The sequence below is a fragment of the Dioscorea cayenensis genome, chromosome 19 (assembly GCF_009730915.1).
Source record: "Dioscorea cayenensis subsp. rotundata cultivar TDr96_F1 chromosome 19, TDr96_F1_v2_PseudoChromosome.rev07_lg8_w22 25.fasta, whole genome shotgun sequence".
Taxonomy (NCBI): Eukaryota; Viridiplantae; Streptophyta; class Magnoliopsida; order Dioscoreales; family Dioscoreaceae; genus Dioscorea; species Dioscorea cayenensis.
The window spans coordinates 28241559-28257583 of NC_052489.1; the positions used below are offsets into that span (position 1 = coordinate 28241559).

Consider the following 16025-nt stretch of genomic DNA (forward strand, 5'->3'; position numbering starts at 1 on the left):
AAAAAAAAGGATGTGGCATAATTTATGTAAGAAAGCAGGATGTTGTAATTATTGTTTTATCAATTATCAATTCAAATTTTCAGACAGAGTACGTTTATGTGAACAGTACAAATATGACTGAGAAAATAGATATGCAGGTTTCACTAATCAAGCCCTTACAGTGTCTCGTTGTGTACCGTGTCACAGACTCACAGGCCTACGAGAAAGCTGGGAACATCTGAATATCTGCTTAGAAGTCAGTAGACTGGTTCATAATAGTTGTCAAGGATACACCCAATACAAACTTTGCAGTGGAACAGAACAGATCATCTTCCTTTTGGAAATTATAATAATGAAAAATAACAATAATAACAATTAAAAATAGTTTGTACGGTACATAACTTTCTAAAAATTGAAATGAGATCCCATTATGCATATTAATGACAATAATAAAATATAATAAAAGGCTTGTTTAGTACATCAGAAAATCAAAAAATGAAACCGTCCCTGATGATATCCATAAATGAACAATAACACATGGTTTGATGTTCTCATCCTGAAAGTCAGTTCATTTAAGCGAGAACAGCGTACACCCAGCACCACCACCATCATTTTCCAGCATTATCATCCCCACAGTGCACTCAGTAGTCAGTAACCAGTCCATTATTTCAGACGATGACGTGTCATTGGTAAAATATGAAGCTTACCATCACTAACAAAACAAAACCAGCCTTCTTTTTCAACAATTAAGAATACAACTACTTTCTAAGGTTGCAGAGTTACTGCACGCTCCGCATTCAAGAAGCAAGGTCCTGAGGAAGAAAAAAGGCAGAGTCTTTTATTTACTCATCCTGAGATTAAAATGTATAAGAATGCTTCATCTAAAATATCGGCATGTATACATATAACCTTTTGGAGTCGGTCATGAGCTCTCAGAGCTTCAAGAATACTGTCAACCCACCTGCCAACATTAATGTTCTAGTATGTTAAAGAGATTGCCAAATAAGGATTCTATAATCATCAAAGCATAGATCAATATTGGGATCAGAAAATTTTTATTAAAACTGAGAAGTCATTGGTACCAAAATTTGTAGATAGTTTGAGCAATACTAATCAAGAAGGGAGTCTTGACATTTAAACGGCTGAATGGAGGCAAGTCAATCATCTAATAAACAAAATGAGCTATATTGTGAATTTGTGTTGTGTAATTGTCTTATCTATTTACTCTCTAATTCCTATCGACATGGCTCTTTAAAAGAAAACTTAGAAAAACTAAAAGATTAAAAGCGCAAAGTTGTTAGAAAAATGTGCCAGTGCCATCAAATATACAGTTATCAGTTCAAGTCCATATAGTCCACTTGAACAAAATCAAAGCTAGAACGAAAACATACCGGAATCCAATCCCAACACACGAACACAAAAATAAATAAACTTCAGGCAAAGCACAGTATAATCAACAATATGAAAAGTGAAAAAATTAAGACTGAGTAATGTACCCTTCAAGACCAGGGTTTGCTGGATAGTATACATTCTTCAGACCAAATTTCTTTGCAGCTACAGCAGTTGTCTCACCAATGCAAGCAACAGAATTATCCCAATTGCCTAGATTTGATATAAGGTTATTCCAAGCACTGATCAAGGAAAAAAGTTTATCAGAAACATTGCATAAAATTTTACAATCAGCAGCCTATCAAGCATACAAAGAGCTCACAGGGTAAGATGACAACAAGACTAGTAACACTGAACTACTAATGAACCAACAGCAAACTAGTAATTTTTGACGGATAATGACAACCAGACAGATAAATGAACAGAAATAGATATCTTTAAGAACATACAACATATAACATTATATTTACCAATCATTGCATGGCAACAAGAGGCTTTTATTATTTACCGTATTGCAGAAGGAGAAGCTACAGCAACAACTGGAGTAGAAAGGGCTTGCTTAAGAACCATCGCATCTACCTCTTGAATGGCTACCTAAACAGGTAAAACAAAATAGATATAGGCGCCATGACACAAGAGGAATCTCTGTCACTTCATCATTTCAAGCTAAAATGAGTTACCTAGGATCAAGACCTACATACATTACTTCTATGTCCATACTGATCATAAAAGTTAAAATGTCCTGATGAAAGGTAAGGCCATCATGCAAACTATTCTTGTGAGAGCACTCCATATAAAGTTACAAAACATGGCCTAACAACAAAATGTGCATATTCACAAATTTGTTCAGTCAATAGCTCTAGATCATTCATCAGCAAGGCATGGGGTTCATCTTGAATATATCAATACAGCACTCAGGAGGACTCGTATATGAATATCAAACACTACGAGTATGAATAGCATGTTTAAAGAAAAAGGCATGGCAATTGAGATTATACCAAAGAATTACTCTTATAAACAATGATTAAAGATTTACAGTATTATATGTATTCAGCCTTGTGACATGGAATCCCCGATCAGACAAACCTTTCTCTGCAAAAAGAATCAAATGCAAGGACTCTTAGTAAACAGAATTTGAACAAACTTAGATAAAATGAACCAACAAGCAGCCTAAAACTTGGCTAGTAAAACAAATCTCGATTGATGCAAATCTTCCTTAACTGAAATTGTATAAGTCAACATGCAGCCTAGCAGTTGGTTTCTAAAGAACATTTCATGGATACAGTAAAAAATATTTGCTCCTCTAGAAAGCATGGAAATGTTTTTCTTTGTAGGAAATATTAAAGCCAATCATTAGTTCGACATGGACATGGTTGTTTGAAATAAACACAGTAGCCTAAGTCCCATAGTCAACAAAAGAAGATTTATTTAAACTGGCACTGTCAACATGAATAAATGGTGAAAAATGATTCACTATGCCAGTAGCAAATGGCTCAGCTTAAGATTCTGGTGATGGAACTGATGCTTTGGGATAAAAAAAAAATTGTCTTCAAATCAATATGATAACACCAGCCATATAGATCTACTCATTATAGTTCCCTATTTACTCAGATGAAAGGTTGAAAAAATATAGAAACAAATATCTGAAGATAAAGAAAAATTAACTAGAAAAAGAAGACAGCATCCAAGGTATTGAATGCAAAAGAATAAATCAAAAGGGTGTAGAAAAAGGAAAATAACTATATATGCCAATAACAAACAAATACTCACCTATATCACTTCCTGCCTTGACAGAGGCAGGATATAAAACGGTACAGCTTTTGCTTCCAACTTTTGGAAGTTCTGATGCTAATACCTTCCCTGTTGCTGAATGGGGACAGATATTCAGTACTAAGAGCAGAGTCAGCAGATGATACATTCTTTACGCCAAGTAAATGGAGTGATTGAACTACCATTGTTCTCCCTCAAAATCTCACCAATAACAAAAAGAATGGCTATCTTCACTAATTTAATTGCATATCACTTTAACACCCTTGGTATAGCAGGTTTGCTGAATAGACGGAACATATTGCATACCGATGGTGTACTCTTTATAACTCTTTATACCTAGAAACATACAATACGCATACTTAGTCTAACCCAATACACCAAAGATAATGTATAGCACCTGAATCAATAAGTGTTTTTTGAAACCAAAATCTAACAAAGGAAAAGGTCAAAATTAATCTGTGGAGAATTGCATTGAAATGTTTGTGCCCCTAATTAGGCCACATCTTATTTCTCGATGAAAGTGTGAATGTGTAGTATCATATTAAAGCCAGTTACTATATTGAGAGTGGTGAGACAATACATTTGGTTAAAGAACCATATCTGCTAGCCCTCACGGATACATAACTAACATTTCAATAATAAACGGGAAATTTTCTATTTAGACCTTTAAAAATATTAAAATTTTGAAAGAATAAGAACAAATACGCAAGGGAACACTCGTGCGTAAGGAAAATGACAAATGCTAGATAAAAGTAATAATCACATCTTTATTGTGGGTTAAAAATGCTAATAACCATTACTCTGAATTTTTGTTTTAGCACTTCATTCTGAGCATTTTATAGAGAATAAAGTACTACAGTCTACTGTAAAAGGGATGACAACAACAAAAATTGATCCAAGTACCACACTGTAAAGAAGCAGCTTTCTAATTACTACAGATATACCTATCGTTACACTCATCACATAAATGATGCTTGTCCAAAAACAGTAAGTTGGAATGATGTCAAACATGCTTTCAGCATATTGCATACCTTTGGATGGAGTAAACCTTATCTCGAGATATTGATTAAGTGACTGCGATATATCATGAAATGTACTTGCTGTACCAGTTCCAACAACTCCTAGTTGTACTTTCGGAGTTCCTGCAGCCCTGAGTTGTCACTTCCAATTATCTTCTTCATTTTACATAACATGCGTTGTGTGCATTTAAACTTCTTATGCAAGCTGGAAAAAATTTGACATGGAGTAATAGAATAATATAATTGCTTATAATAGTGTTCAAATGTGTCAGAGGCCAATATAAAACAAAACTAGCTTGGAAGAAGATAAAATGTGGAATGCTTTTCTAAGAAGGATTAGTGACTATATCATGGAATGTTCAAAATAAATATTCCTAAATCTAATAACATTAACAGATTATACCAAACGATGGCACATGGTATTTTTACTGTAATATATTTACAGGAACCATTAGAAATTATTTAGTGAGTAAAAATTTAGAATCTGATCACTAAGGTGTAATTTATCATATAATGTCCAACAAGAACAAAATGCAAGCATTTTTCTTTTCAATTCTATAACACAAATGTTTTCAGGTTGACTGCTATTATGTCACAGGAAATTGTTTTTAAATATTTAGAGCCTGTTTGCAGAGGCTATGTTCCATGAAAGTTTTATTCTGTTGGAATTGTTCATAAAAAAAGCAGTATATACACAAGCATTTGGAAAAATTTAAATTATATATCTAGTATAATTTTAAAAAAAAAAAAAAGACTTCTTTCAAGATTGGCATTATTCCAGATCAATCAGAATAAAATTAACTTCATTAATACCATAACACCCCAATATAATCATTATTTTGCATGACCAATTATGATAAACAAGAATGTTAATATCACTCAATAAATTGTGAAAAATAAATTGAGAATGCGAGCTCTTACTTCCATGCTTCAAGGAAAACAATAGCAGCTTCTGGAGAAGTTATCACGATCCAATCAAATGTACTTTCTGATAATAAGAAAAGAGATTTATCATGAATTTCATTCAAATATTACCTTAAATATTGCATGATGGTCAGAAAAAAAAAATGAAGGAGAAGTGTGTTCTAACTAAATTCATAATCTCAGTCAACAGCAATTCTTAGGTAGATATTCAAAATGGATCGCAAGACAGCTTCCTGCTTCAATGGTCTATTTAGCACCTAGATAACAAATAATCATGAATAGAAGGCCAACATTCCTTCAAAAAACACAACACAAATTAAATAAAACTACAGCAAGGCCAGGTAACAGAAATAGTTAATGGGTGATATACTGAGGAAAAAATACCGTAGAATTCTGTCAAGAAACTAACAGATAAAGATATTATCAGAAATCCAAATACAAGTTGGCCGTGAAGGGTGTCTGGGCTGACAATCACAACTGAATTCCAGGTACATAAGCCATTACAAACACAAACCTACCCCTATCCCAGAACCTCTAACATTAAAAGTCACATGCATCGACAACCTTATATATAAGGGAAAGATGAATGACCAAAGTCAGCCAAACAACCAGAATGAGAACTTCAAGAAATAGAAGTACAATAAGAGCATAATCCTGCCACTTACCACGTAACAAAGCAGAAAGCCTATCCGAATCAGGTCCTGGGGCATGCTTGATGAGAGGAACCTCCAAGCAGTTGACATTATGCTTTCCCTACACACAGAATAGGCTGATGAGTTATATACATAACTCATGCAGAAGATTGGAATAGCATGACGAAGGTATAACCCCCACATGTGATTGGTGCAATCAGGCTGCAGGCATAATAGGGGTTACAGATTGAGAGAAAATAACATCTCATGCAACAGTAACTGCTTTTGCACTGCCCCCACTAAATTGTTTCCTATTTAACCTACTACTTTATTAACAAAGAAAAAGAGTTATAGAAACGAACAAATAATTAAGTTGTCTGAGTGAATATCATTCAGAAACAATAAACTGAATAACGAAGCTACAAAAAACGAGCACAATAAAGTCAGACACGGTTAACTGAATTGCTTGTTTATCTAGATTAAACAAAGTTACAGACAATAAAAAAAATCAAACGATCAAGGGACAGGGTATAGGATCACATATTAACCATAAGAAAATACAATCATGAACTGAACAATAAAAAGATAAAAACTTAAATAAAATGCGTCAGAGAGTATCAGGTACAAAAATTATCAGGAAAAGAATGCCCATTCACAAACCCTATTTCATCAAAATTCACCAAATTGGAAGCAGAAAAGATGCAGAGAAGTTACAGTAGCAACCAAAAAAGCCCGAAAAGGTAGCAGCACAATCGCAACTCCGGTTTTACTCAAACAAACAGATGAATACTTCGAGAAAAACAAGAATCCCGCAAAGAATCCAAGCAATTGAAACCACAATACCAGAAGAGAAAAACCCCATTTTACAGAACATTGATGCAAAACATACAATTTAAAAAATAAAATTAAAAAAAAAAAAAACCCTAAAAGTTCAGTAGGAGAGGGCGAGAAATAGAGAACCAGGGCATCGATGAGCTTGGCATTCTTGCCTTTCTCCCTAGTGACCACGACCTTGGGCTTTTGAGAAGTAGTACTAAAGCAAGCTTGAGGCTTCCAAAAAGAAACGAGGGATCTACTACTCGTATGTTTAGAAGAAGAAGAAGAAGAACAAGAGAGAACAAGAGAAGGTAGGGATTGGATGGAGATGGAGAACATCGCCATCACCATCACCATCTCTCAATTCCAATGCAAAAGCCCGAGATGGCCTGAGATGGTGACTGTGTGTGTTCAAATGAAATGAAGCCTTTTCTTTATTTATATTATTATTATTATTATTATTATTATTATTATTATTATATAGATAATCACAGACCGGAAATCAAAATCTAACTCTTCACCCTCACGTATGAATGTGTGACCCAGATTATAAGCCGTACGTCGACAACCCGTTATCACCATTTTATTACTAAGGAGAATTTGTATTCAATACATCTTATATGGGAAAGAGGAGCGAGGTACTCATAGGGAAAGCAGTACTAGCATCTGAAATCTCGGTGGAGCAAATAGGAGCAGTACGCAAACGTACTGACTTCACGCTGATGAAACCACCACGTACATGCCACTATTCGCAACTCCCGAAATGTAGCGCCAGTAATCGAGCTCACCACTCGGTGAGGAGCTTTTCTCGATGACGCTGTCATGCGATAGAGCTCGAACATCGTTGGCTATTCAGTACATCTTGCTGTTGTTGATAAGAGTTCCTGTGGCCATGCTTCCTTGCGATCAGATTGTATAAATAGAAATGCATTAAATGAGGTGGAAATCAAATAATCCCAAATTCATGCGCCGAATACAAACACGCACATATATATATATATATATATATATATATATAGAATGAGGAAAAAAATTGCACAAGATAAAGTAAATGCTACAATTTGATGTTCTCTACAATGTTTTAATTACAGTGACTACATGTATGAGCTCATCAAAGAATCTGTCAATCCATTATATCAAATATAATAACATCGTATTCACAAACAAAAGATCAATTAAAAAGAAAGGCTGGGTTTACATTTCCAAACACCACACACCACTAGATAATAGCATCTTCCTCACAAACAATAGAAAAATTCAAGCCAAAATTTATAGCAATGTCTGCAATCTTACTGGAAAAAGAGGCCTGGGTTTACATTGCCAAACACCACACCAATAGAATATAAATAGCATAATTCAATCAAGCAATCCAATTTTCTTTAGGGTGACTAGTCAAAATTTATAAAAATAAGACAAAATCTCAGACAGGAGACAGCAATCAGTCTACTAAAGGGTTTTTTGTTTTACATTTCCAGACATTGGATGGATGGATGGATTGGTGGCTTAATTACCTAGACCGTCTACAATTTTATCATCGCTCGCTACAACTAAGCCGGTTACGGTAATTCCATTTCAGCTCACTTGTTGTTGGTTTCCGTAGAAGGAATATCCCCCGTATGGAGCAGCATACATACTGGGATCCTGAGGTGGCATCGCATAACCATATCCATTATAAAGATGCCCTCCATAGTACATGCCATTCCACTGATTGCTATAATCAGCCCTAAACTGTCCATAGAATATAAAGAAAAGTGTCAACTTTGTAAAAATAAACAAATGGAATTAGTCTCATTGCATCTTGTTTACTTACTTTCAGTACACAAAAGAAATCTACATGGCCCGGGTTTTAAGTGAAACTACTAGTGCAGGTTAATTACAGGTGCCATGCGTATTGTGTTTCAAAATTTTCAATGTTTTGAACTTTAAATACCTGCTTGTTTGCGGGACTGCGACCCCATGAAAGGCGAACAGTCTGCTTTCCAAGAACCTTTCCATGTAGACCCTGCAATGCTTCCTCAGCATTGTTTCTGCCACATGAAACAGGGTAGATATTTTATTAAAATAAACTCAGTAGTAAAGGACAATCAAATGCAATCAGATGGATGTGTTGTGAGGTGTACTGCACAATTACAGAGCATTAAATAGGGAATACCTGTGGACAAATTGCACAAAACCACATTGTTTCCCAACAGGGATTTTGACAGAGGAAATCTCGCCATATTGAGAAAAGGCCAGCTTAAGGTCATCTTCACTGACATCAGGGTCAAGACCCCCAACAAACACCTAAGCCAAGCATTAGGTCATTGCTTTAATTATATAACTGTATTGAAATACCAAAAGAACAAGAAACGCTGTGCTTACTGTAGTATTAGTTGTATCTCCCTCTGACTGGGAACCTTGCGTAGGTGCAGCATTAGAACTAAAACCACCTAGAAAAAAAAAATAATAGAAAAAGGGACTCAAACAAGGTTAAATCCCCATCTTTCCCCAAAAAATGTTCTTATAATACTTCAATCACCAGAATCCAAGTGCCAAAAACTAAAGGAAAATGAACAATTAGTATGATAACTACCACCAATATTCTCCAGGATAGGGAGTAAAACAAATTAACATTTTTGTTTCAGAAGAAACCACATAAACAAAGCCCTTTAATAACCAGGCACTGCATTATCAGTCTAACATTACATTTAGTTGTAAAAAGAAAATGACAACATTCATCAAAAGTGTGGTCCATAATAAATGTATCAAAAAGTCAATAATAAATGTGTCAAAAAGAATTTGTTTACTTAAGAACATATGGATGGTTCAGATTAAGGCACTTCAAAGCTATTCAGATAATGGCTCTGGCGAGGACAATTTTACATTAAATTTTCATGGAAAAACATTACAAATATTAGCCAATCAAGAAAAGTTAATTCAAACTCCAACTTAATCACATTCCACGTTTAGATCAAACATTTAGTATAGGCTTCCATTCTAACAAGTAAATACAATGTAAAATTGTGCATCAAGCACAAGGAAATTATTAGTGGCATTAACTCCTTCCCTATAAATATACTACACCACTCAATGATAATTAGGAATAAGAAAAATATGGGTCGGATATCAATATAACATTCAACCACTTAATAAAGAGTCAATGAAGCAAGTCCTCCTGCAACATCAAATAAACCATCCTCTTAATTAATATACATATCATATGGATTAATTCTCAGACACCTTCTAACAATTTATACTAGAAACATTCTATAGTCAGTTGAAATGGAACTTCGTTTGCTAGAGTAGATTGGTCAAGAAAATAAACTCATTCTGATCTATTAGAACCAAGTTCATTGAAATATGTTGAGATACCCAAACCACCAGGTGCCTTATACATTAGATTGTGCATTATTTCATGATGGTTTAAAACCTAAAAGGAATATATATTGCCAAAAAGAACATGAAAAAGGAAAATTTTGGGGTGCATATATTTTTCATATGAATGTTAGCAGTTAGCATAGGCATATGCATATGCAAGCACATTTAGATTTATGCACCTTGAATCTATTTGGTGAGAACAACCCTGTCAAGACATATACAAAATTTCTAGGAATTACATTGTAAAAATTAGACAACTAAGAACAATTTGTCCATACTCCAACCTAACCCAATAACTCACATATATCAAACATCAAACACAGGCTTCTCAGCCTGCTTCCCAAGAATTGTCCAATTTGTACCAAGACATACAATTCATTCCAAGGCAAAGAACCTGATCATTACTATTCCTGAAATAGTAAGTTGAACCATTGTTTTGCTGGAGTTGATTGGTTCAGCAAATGAACCTGACTTATCCCAAATTTCTCATTCAATGACTAAACAAACTAGCATAGTCAATGGACCACCAGTTGATGCTATACAGACTAAGGTAGTGTTTGGATGGGGGTAATGATTCCCCTCTTATGGGAACCATTACCCATTCCCATGTTTGGCCCATTTTTTAGGATAGTAATCATTACCCATTGGGAGGGTACCATTAACCCCCTACGGATAATGATTCATTCCCCCCAAATTAGGGGAAATGAAAATTGATTGAGGGTAATGGGTATAAAATACCCATTTTACCCCTACACTATATATTAATATATTAAATAAATATAAATATATTAATATTAAAGTAATTAATATTTAAATATAATAATCATATAATTATGTTAAATAAATATATTTAATATAAATGTATTAATATTTAAATAATTAATTTTTAATTATAATAATCATATAAAAATTATATTAAATAAATATTTATATTTAATATAAATATATTAATATTTAAATATTTAATATTTAATTATAATAATCATATTAATAATTTTATTAAATAAATATTTATTTCAAATATAAGTCATAAATAATTAATAAGTAATTTAAATAATTAATTATAACAAATAAAATTTATTTAAAATATTTTATAAACAACAAAATTAATTTATTTATATTAAGGGCATAAAAATAATTTTACATCATATTTTTTAACCTCTCCAACCAAACACTTTTTCATTATCATCCCATACCCATTCATTTCCCCCCTCTTTCGTTACTTCATTCCCTCTCATTTCTTTACGGTAATCCAAACGCACACTAAATATTTTATTATTACATGAAGATGATTTAAAGAGCATAAGAGGAACATTGCTACAGTACAGTACTGAAACTACGAATCTGAAGCACATCTTGTTGAACATGGATGTTAAAAATTATAGTCAATTAGGTGACGGCAGAATATGCATAAATGCTATAATCACATACAAAACAACTCGTATTAGAAAGGTCCAAGTTGAAAATGTCAAAACTAGCATGAGCACTAAAGTAAAGGTTAAATAAAAAATAAATAAAGATATAGTGCCAAATAGGAACTTTTAGACCTGAAAAAAGATAGGTTAACTTTATAAGTTCACAAGATATTACATGTAGTTTACTTGACCATCAAAATAGAAAATAGAAGGAAAAAAACCATGGCTAGTAATATTATTTGAACAGATGCTTCTTTAGTTAACAATCAGTAGCAACACAAATAAATGTTTTTGGATAAATGTTCCTACATTCCTAAACAATCATTTGGAGACATGATAGAAGCTTATTTAGGTTAGGAAACTAGCTAAATTTGAAGGACATATCACAATATGGAGCATAAAAAATAGAACACAATAGAACAAAACAACCATGCAATAGTAATTTAGACCTTGCGTGCAAACATGAAAATTAAGCCCACTTTCTTGAGGGAGTGGACAAGTAGGTAGTATAGAGTAGCACAAAGAAGAAAAAAACCATCCAAAAGAAATTAAGATCTTGAAGTGGTGGAATATGTCTGGTTGAAATGCTCCAAGCACGCTTACATGAAGAGAGATTCAATCACCACACAACCTAAGCTAAGCTAAGACAAGCAAGCGACCCTACAGAAACCTTGTTAGGCTTTTCTTCAACTGTTCTGAAGTGCTGGTTCGGTTTGTAATGGGACTATATGGCTCGAACTGGCATCAAATAAAGATAACTTACATGGTCATGGGCTCAGGACTAGTCTCTCTGATAACTTTTGAGGTCTTGGACAGTTGGACTAGACCTAACTTGCATAGAAGTTCTGATAGTATCAACTAGGACATAGACTAATTTGTGCGTCATAAATATTCCAAATATATAATAGTAGATAACAGGCTTCAGCAAGATTTATACATATGTATATAAAAACCAACAACATCCTTGCTCATAAGACTTTAAAAGAATCAAGTATCTACAGACTAGGATGCCAACTAGGTAGATGTTGGAAAATCTCCTTATGCATGTTGCTTGTGAAAATTTGGAATACTTAAACTATTGTCTTCATGATGCAAACAACGACAACTCCCACGAGGATCTAGGATTAAGACCTTGAAGTCTATTGTTATGCACAAATTATCATACTTTGATTCAGTAAGAAAATAACCAATAGCTAGCAATGAATCAAACAGGCTGCAGTAGCTATTCTGTTCAAAATTGTTAGCATTAGCTAAGAAATATCAAAATAAACTGAAAGAATAAAGCGTCAGGAACTCTAAAAGGGATATGCCTAAGTCAGGTGAAAGAATTACATACCAGAGGATTTCCTAGGTGTTGCAGCACCAATTCGCATGGGCCTACTTGAGCAGTATACACCATTCATTTCAGTCATAGCACGTGTTTTTTCTTCATCATCACCAAATCTCACAAACCCATAACCTTTTGAACGACCGGTATTTGCATCAATAACAACTTTGGCACCTTTCACTGAGGAATATCTACTGCCAAACGTTTCTTGCAACATGGTATCAGTAACATCAGAAGCTAGATCACCCACAAATATAGAATGATCAGAAGCGGCATCTGAACGCCTATCACCCATGCTAAATGTAGCCCAATTTAAACGGAAAGGCTGATCTGTGCTAGGCATAGCAGCGCCATTCAAAGTATGAAGAACTTTTTCAGCCATTGCATGTGATACAAACTCCACAAATCCATATCCCTCTGACTGTCCAGTCTGCTTATTTCGAATAACTTTAATATTGACAACCTGCAATAATATTGTGACATTATCAAGATGATGACCAAAGATGAATAGAGAAAATGTAGGTTCAATAGGTTTATCACCATGCATCATCCTAGGCCATAACCTAACTAGGAAGCAAAAAAGAAAAAGAAGCTTTGGATAAGGATTCAAAAGAAATGATGACATTTCGATCATCAATCAGCTTAATCAAAATCACTATGAACTTGTGAAAGGACACAGAATCATGGCCAAGGACACATAGTAAGAGAAAGTTAACTTCAGGTGAGTGAAAGGGCACAGAATCATCTGTAAGCTCCAGATAATATACTCATAGACAGCCCTTCTAGCATGGACAGGGAACACTGGAAGAATGATAATATGACAACTGTCAGCACAATCGTATTTCTGTCGTAGAAAGAATTCACAGTCTTCAAACAATAAAATTGAATGAAAAGAATCACAAGGGAACGTAATAACTTTAATTTAGCGACTTCTCTAGAGAAAGACCAAGCTGACCAGTAATCAATAATGATTACTGACATTGTATTTCACAACTAAGGCATAAAATCTTTGTATAAGTAAAGGATACCATCACCAACTGATATTCACTAGAAACAGCATCATATCATTTTCTCAAGAAGTGCGAACATGGGATCATGTGCATCTACATACTCATGCATATAGTACAGATGAAAACTCAGATGTGGCTAACTACACATATATGTAAAACTAGAAGATGATTGAGGCAAATAAAAGAAATTAAGTATTTCCATTGCATCAAATGATACATAGATTTACTTGCATAAACATATCTATGAATGATTAGATATATTGCATAGCTGGAGGCAAAACTTGAAAGGCGTAGATTGAATGTTAAGAATCCAGATGAGGAAAAGGTGATTTTACCGCATTATATGGCATTTACATTTCTTACCATATGGAATTTTGAAATGCAAATATGCAATCACGGGTTAAAATGTAAGCTCTATGTTTTCCAAACATAATTCAAAAAAAAAAATGTCGGTGAGTTTGAGAAAACATGTAGACACACAATAGTTAGAAAGTTTGCGATGATAGAAGTTTGCAAGTTAATGCAACTGTAGGAGATCAAAAACATAGTCAATGACAGTCAACAGAAACTTAGACTAAAAGAATTCCATAGAGTAAAACACTCCACTGGGACAAGAAAACAAGACACACATCCAAGAAGTCTTACCCTCTTTAGTCATGTCCTTTGAATATGCAGAAAAAACACTCTAGAATTCCAGAATTATGGCATTAATTACTCAATACAAATCAAGAACACCATCTCGTTTGAATTCTATAAATGAGATAAAGGGCATCCAAGACAAACAATAGAACATGAAACATGAATTATGACAAAAAAAATATTAACAGAATGATAGGTATGAGTCTGCCATTGAGAAAGCTAAAAATAAGTCAATCCAACTCCAAAAGCAAGAAATGAGAAATACAGCTTCAAGAAAGCCTATAAAGAATGAGTTACAAACTACACAAATGTAGAATGAGAGAAGAAAAAAAGATAAGCGGCACTGCTTGAAATTAGAATCACTTCATATAGGTGTTAACAGTGTTATCTTCACTTGTTTATTATCTCTTAAAAAAAAGTTTGGAAGGCAACCATTACATTAACAAGATAAAACCAAAAGAATAATTTGTTGCACTAAGAGAGGATGCAATCATTGTAATGATTAGGATGAATCAGTGAGATATTCTTATCAAAAATCAAGAATGCAAGACTACTTGCGAAAACTTTTGAGAACGATCAGATCTTTCTCTAGATTCTACAGTCTATCAAAATTCAAACCTCTCGGACTTCATAGTTTACCATTTCTATTCCGTAGATCTCCAGACCAGAAAATTTGTTGCTAAATTTCACTGCCAATCAAATAACTAAATCTAACCATCACTGAAAGAAAGCTCATAAAGATTGTATCTTTACTCTTCTACTCAAAACAGCATCAACAAAGTACGTAAAGAACAGAAAAATATATAAATCCTTCAGATCTAGACATCTCAAAATCAGGAAGAAGACGAGAGAAACTTCCTTCTTCCGTTCTTGAACTTCTGACTAATTTCCCCCCGAATCAGATCTAGGATCACAATTTTCAAGAAAAACAACTCACAAAAGTTCTCAAGAACCCTAAAACCAAGAAAAACCATCAAAAAGATATCGAAAGCATCCATCACCTGTCCGATGTAGCCGAAACAGTTCATGAGGTAAGCCTCATCCATCCAGTAATGCAAATCCCCCACCCAGATCGTCTTGTTCTCCTCCGTCCCACCCACCACAGCTTCCGCCGCTTGCGGCGGCGGTGGGTGGAAGGGCATGAAGTGCGGCCCCCCATAAGGCGGCGGCGGCGGCGCCATCATCAACGCCGTCGCCGGATACCTCATCGCTGCCACCCACTGCGGCCTAGGTCCCATCGCCGCCTGCTGCTCTGCCGCCGCCGCCGCCTGCATCGCCGGTGTTATCCCTAGAGAGAGAAAAGAGATCGAAACCAAAGCGAGAGGAAAGAGAGAGAGAATGGCCAAGCTCGCGGGTTGCCTTCTTAAAACGAGGAGGCGGCTCAAAGAAAAGGTTTGATCTTGTCCGTCCGATAACTAGATTGAATGATCTCAACCGTTGATTAGGCACGAGGGGTAAGGTTGACCAAATCCCCCTCACGATTGAGATGAGATGAGAAAGAGCGGTGATGTTTCCATATAAAAACAACTCTTTTTTGTCATATTTTTCACTCCTTCCGCGTTTTCCGACCGTTGGATCTCCGCTCCCTCTCATCTTTACCATCTCGCCCCTAGTTTCCATTTTCAGTTTGACGTTTTTGTCAATACCTCCCTGAATTTTTTTCTTATATATATATATATATATATATATATCACACTACACTACTCCACAGCTACTGATATATTGATATATATTTAATTTTAAATTTT

General features: G+C 34.6%; 2 protein-coding genes across 2 annotated transcripts; both read right to left on the reverse strand.

The window, feature by feature from the left end:
- Positions 1–385: 385 nt before the first annotated feature.
- LOC120250214 (uroporphyrinogen-III synthase, chloroplastic) lies at positions 386–6948 on the reverse strand. Its single transcript, XM_039259007.1, has 10 exons — positions 6674–6948; positions 5747–5834; positions 5079–5145; positions 4170–4288; positions 3139–3234; positions 2405–2460; positions 1877–1962; positions 1476–1610; positions 889–940; positions 386–791 (listed from the first exon to the last, which is right to left on the reverse strand). Exons 1-10 carry the CDS (start codon positions 6884–6886, stop codon positions 777–779), a joined length of 927 nt encoding a protein of 308 aa, XP_039114941.1. The 5' UTR covers positions 6887–6948; the 3' UTR covers positions 386–776.
- An 831-nt stretch (positions 6949–7779) lies between these two features.
- Positions 7780–15621, reverse strand: LOC120249410 (polyadenylate-binding protein RBP47-like). The gene is made up of 6 exons (XM_039257904.1): positions 15279–15621; positions 12638–13091; positions 8891–8958; positions 8682–8812; positions 8460–8556; positions 7780–8257 (listed from the first exon to the last, which is right to left on the reverse strand). The coding sequence occupies exons 1-6, from the start codon at positions 15549–15551 to the stop codon at positions 8102–8104; spliced, it is 1179 nt and encodes a 392-aa protein (XP_039113838.1). The 5' UTR covers positions 15552–15621; the 3' UTR covers positions 7780–8101.
- Between the last annotated feature and the right edge of the window lie 404 nt (positions 15622–16025).

Excerpts from the sequence above, each read along its gene's own strand:
- LOC120250214 (XM_039259007.1), bottom strand. The coding sequence starts at position 6,886 with ATGGTGATGGTGATGGCGATGTTCTCCATCTCCATCCAATCCCTACCT. Across the intron at positions 5,146-5,746 it reads GCTTTCTGCTTTGTTACGTG|AAAGTACATTTGATTGGATC; the intron begins GTAAGTGGCAGG and ends TCTTATTATCAG. Across the intron at positions 1,963-2,404 it reads GGCTGAATACATATAATACT|GTAGCCATTCAAGAGGTAGA; the intron begins GTAAATCTTTAA and ends TTACCTGTTTAG.
- LOC120249410 (XM_039257904.1), bottom strand. The coding sequence starts at position 15,551 with ATGCAGGCGGCGGCGGCGGCAGAGCAGCAGGCGGCGATGGGACCTAGG. Across the intron at positions 8,813-8,890 it reads GAGATACAACTAATACTACA|GTGTTTGTTGGGGGTCTTGA; the intron begins GTAAGCACAGCG and ends TGCTTGGCTTAG. Across the intron at positions 8,557-8,681 it reads TTTGTGCAATTTGTCCACAG|AAACAATGCTGAGGAAGCAT; the intron begins GTATTCCCTATT and ends TTCATGTGGCAG.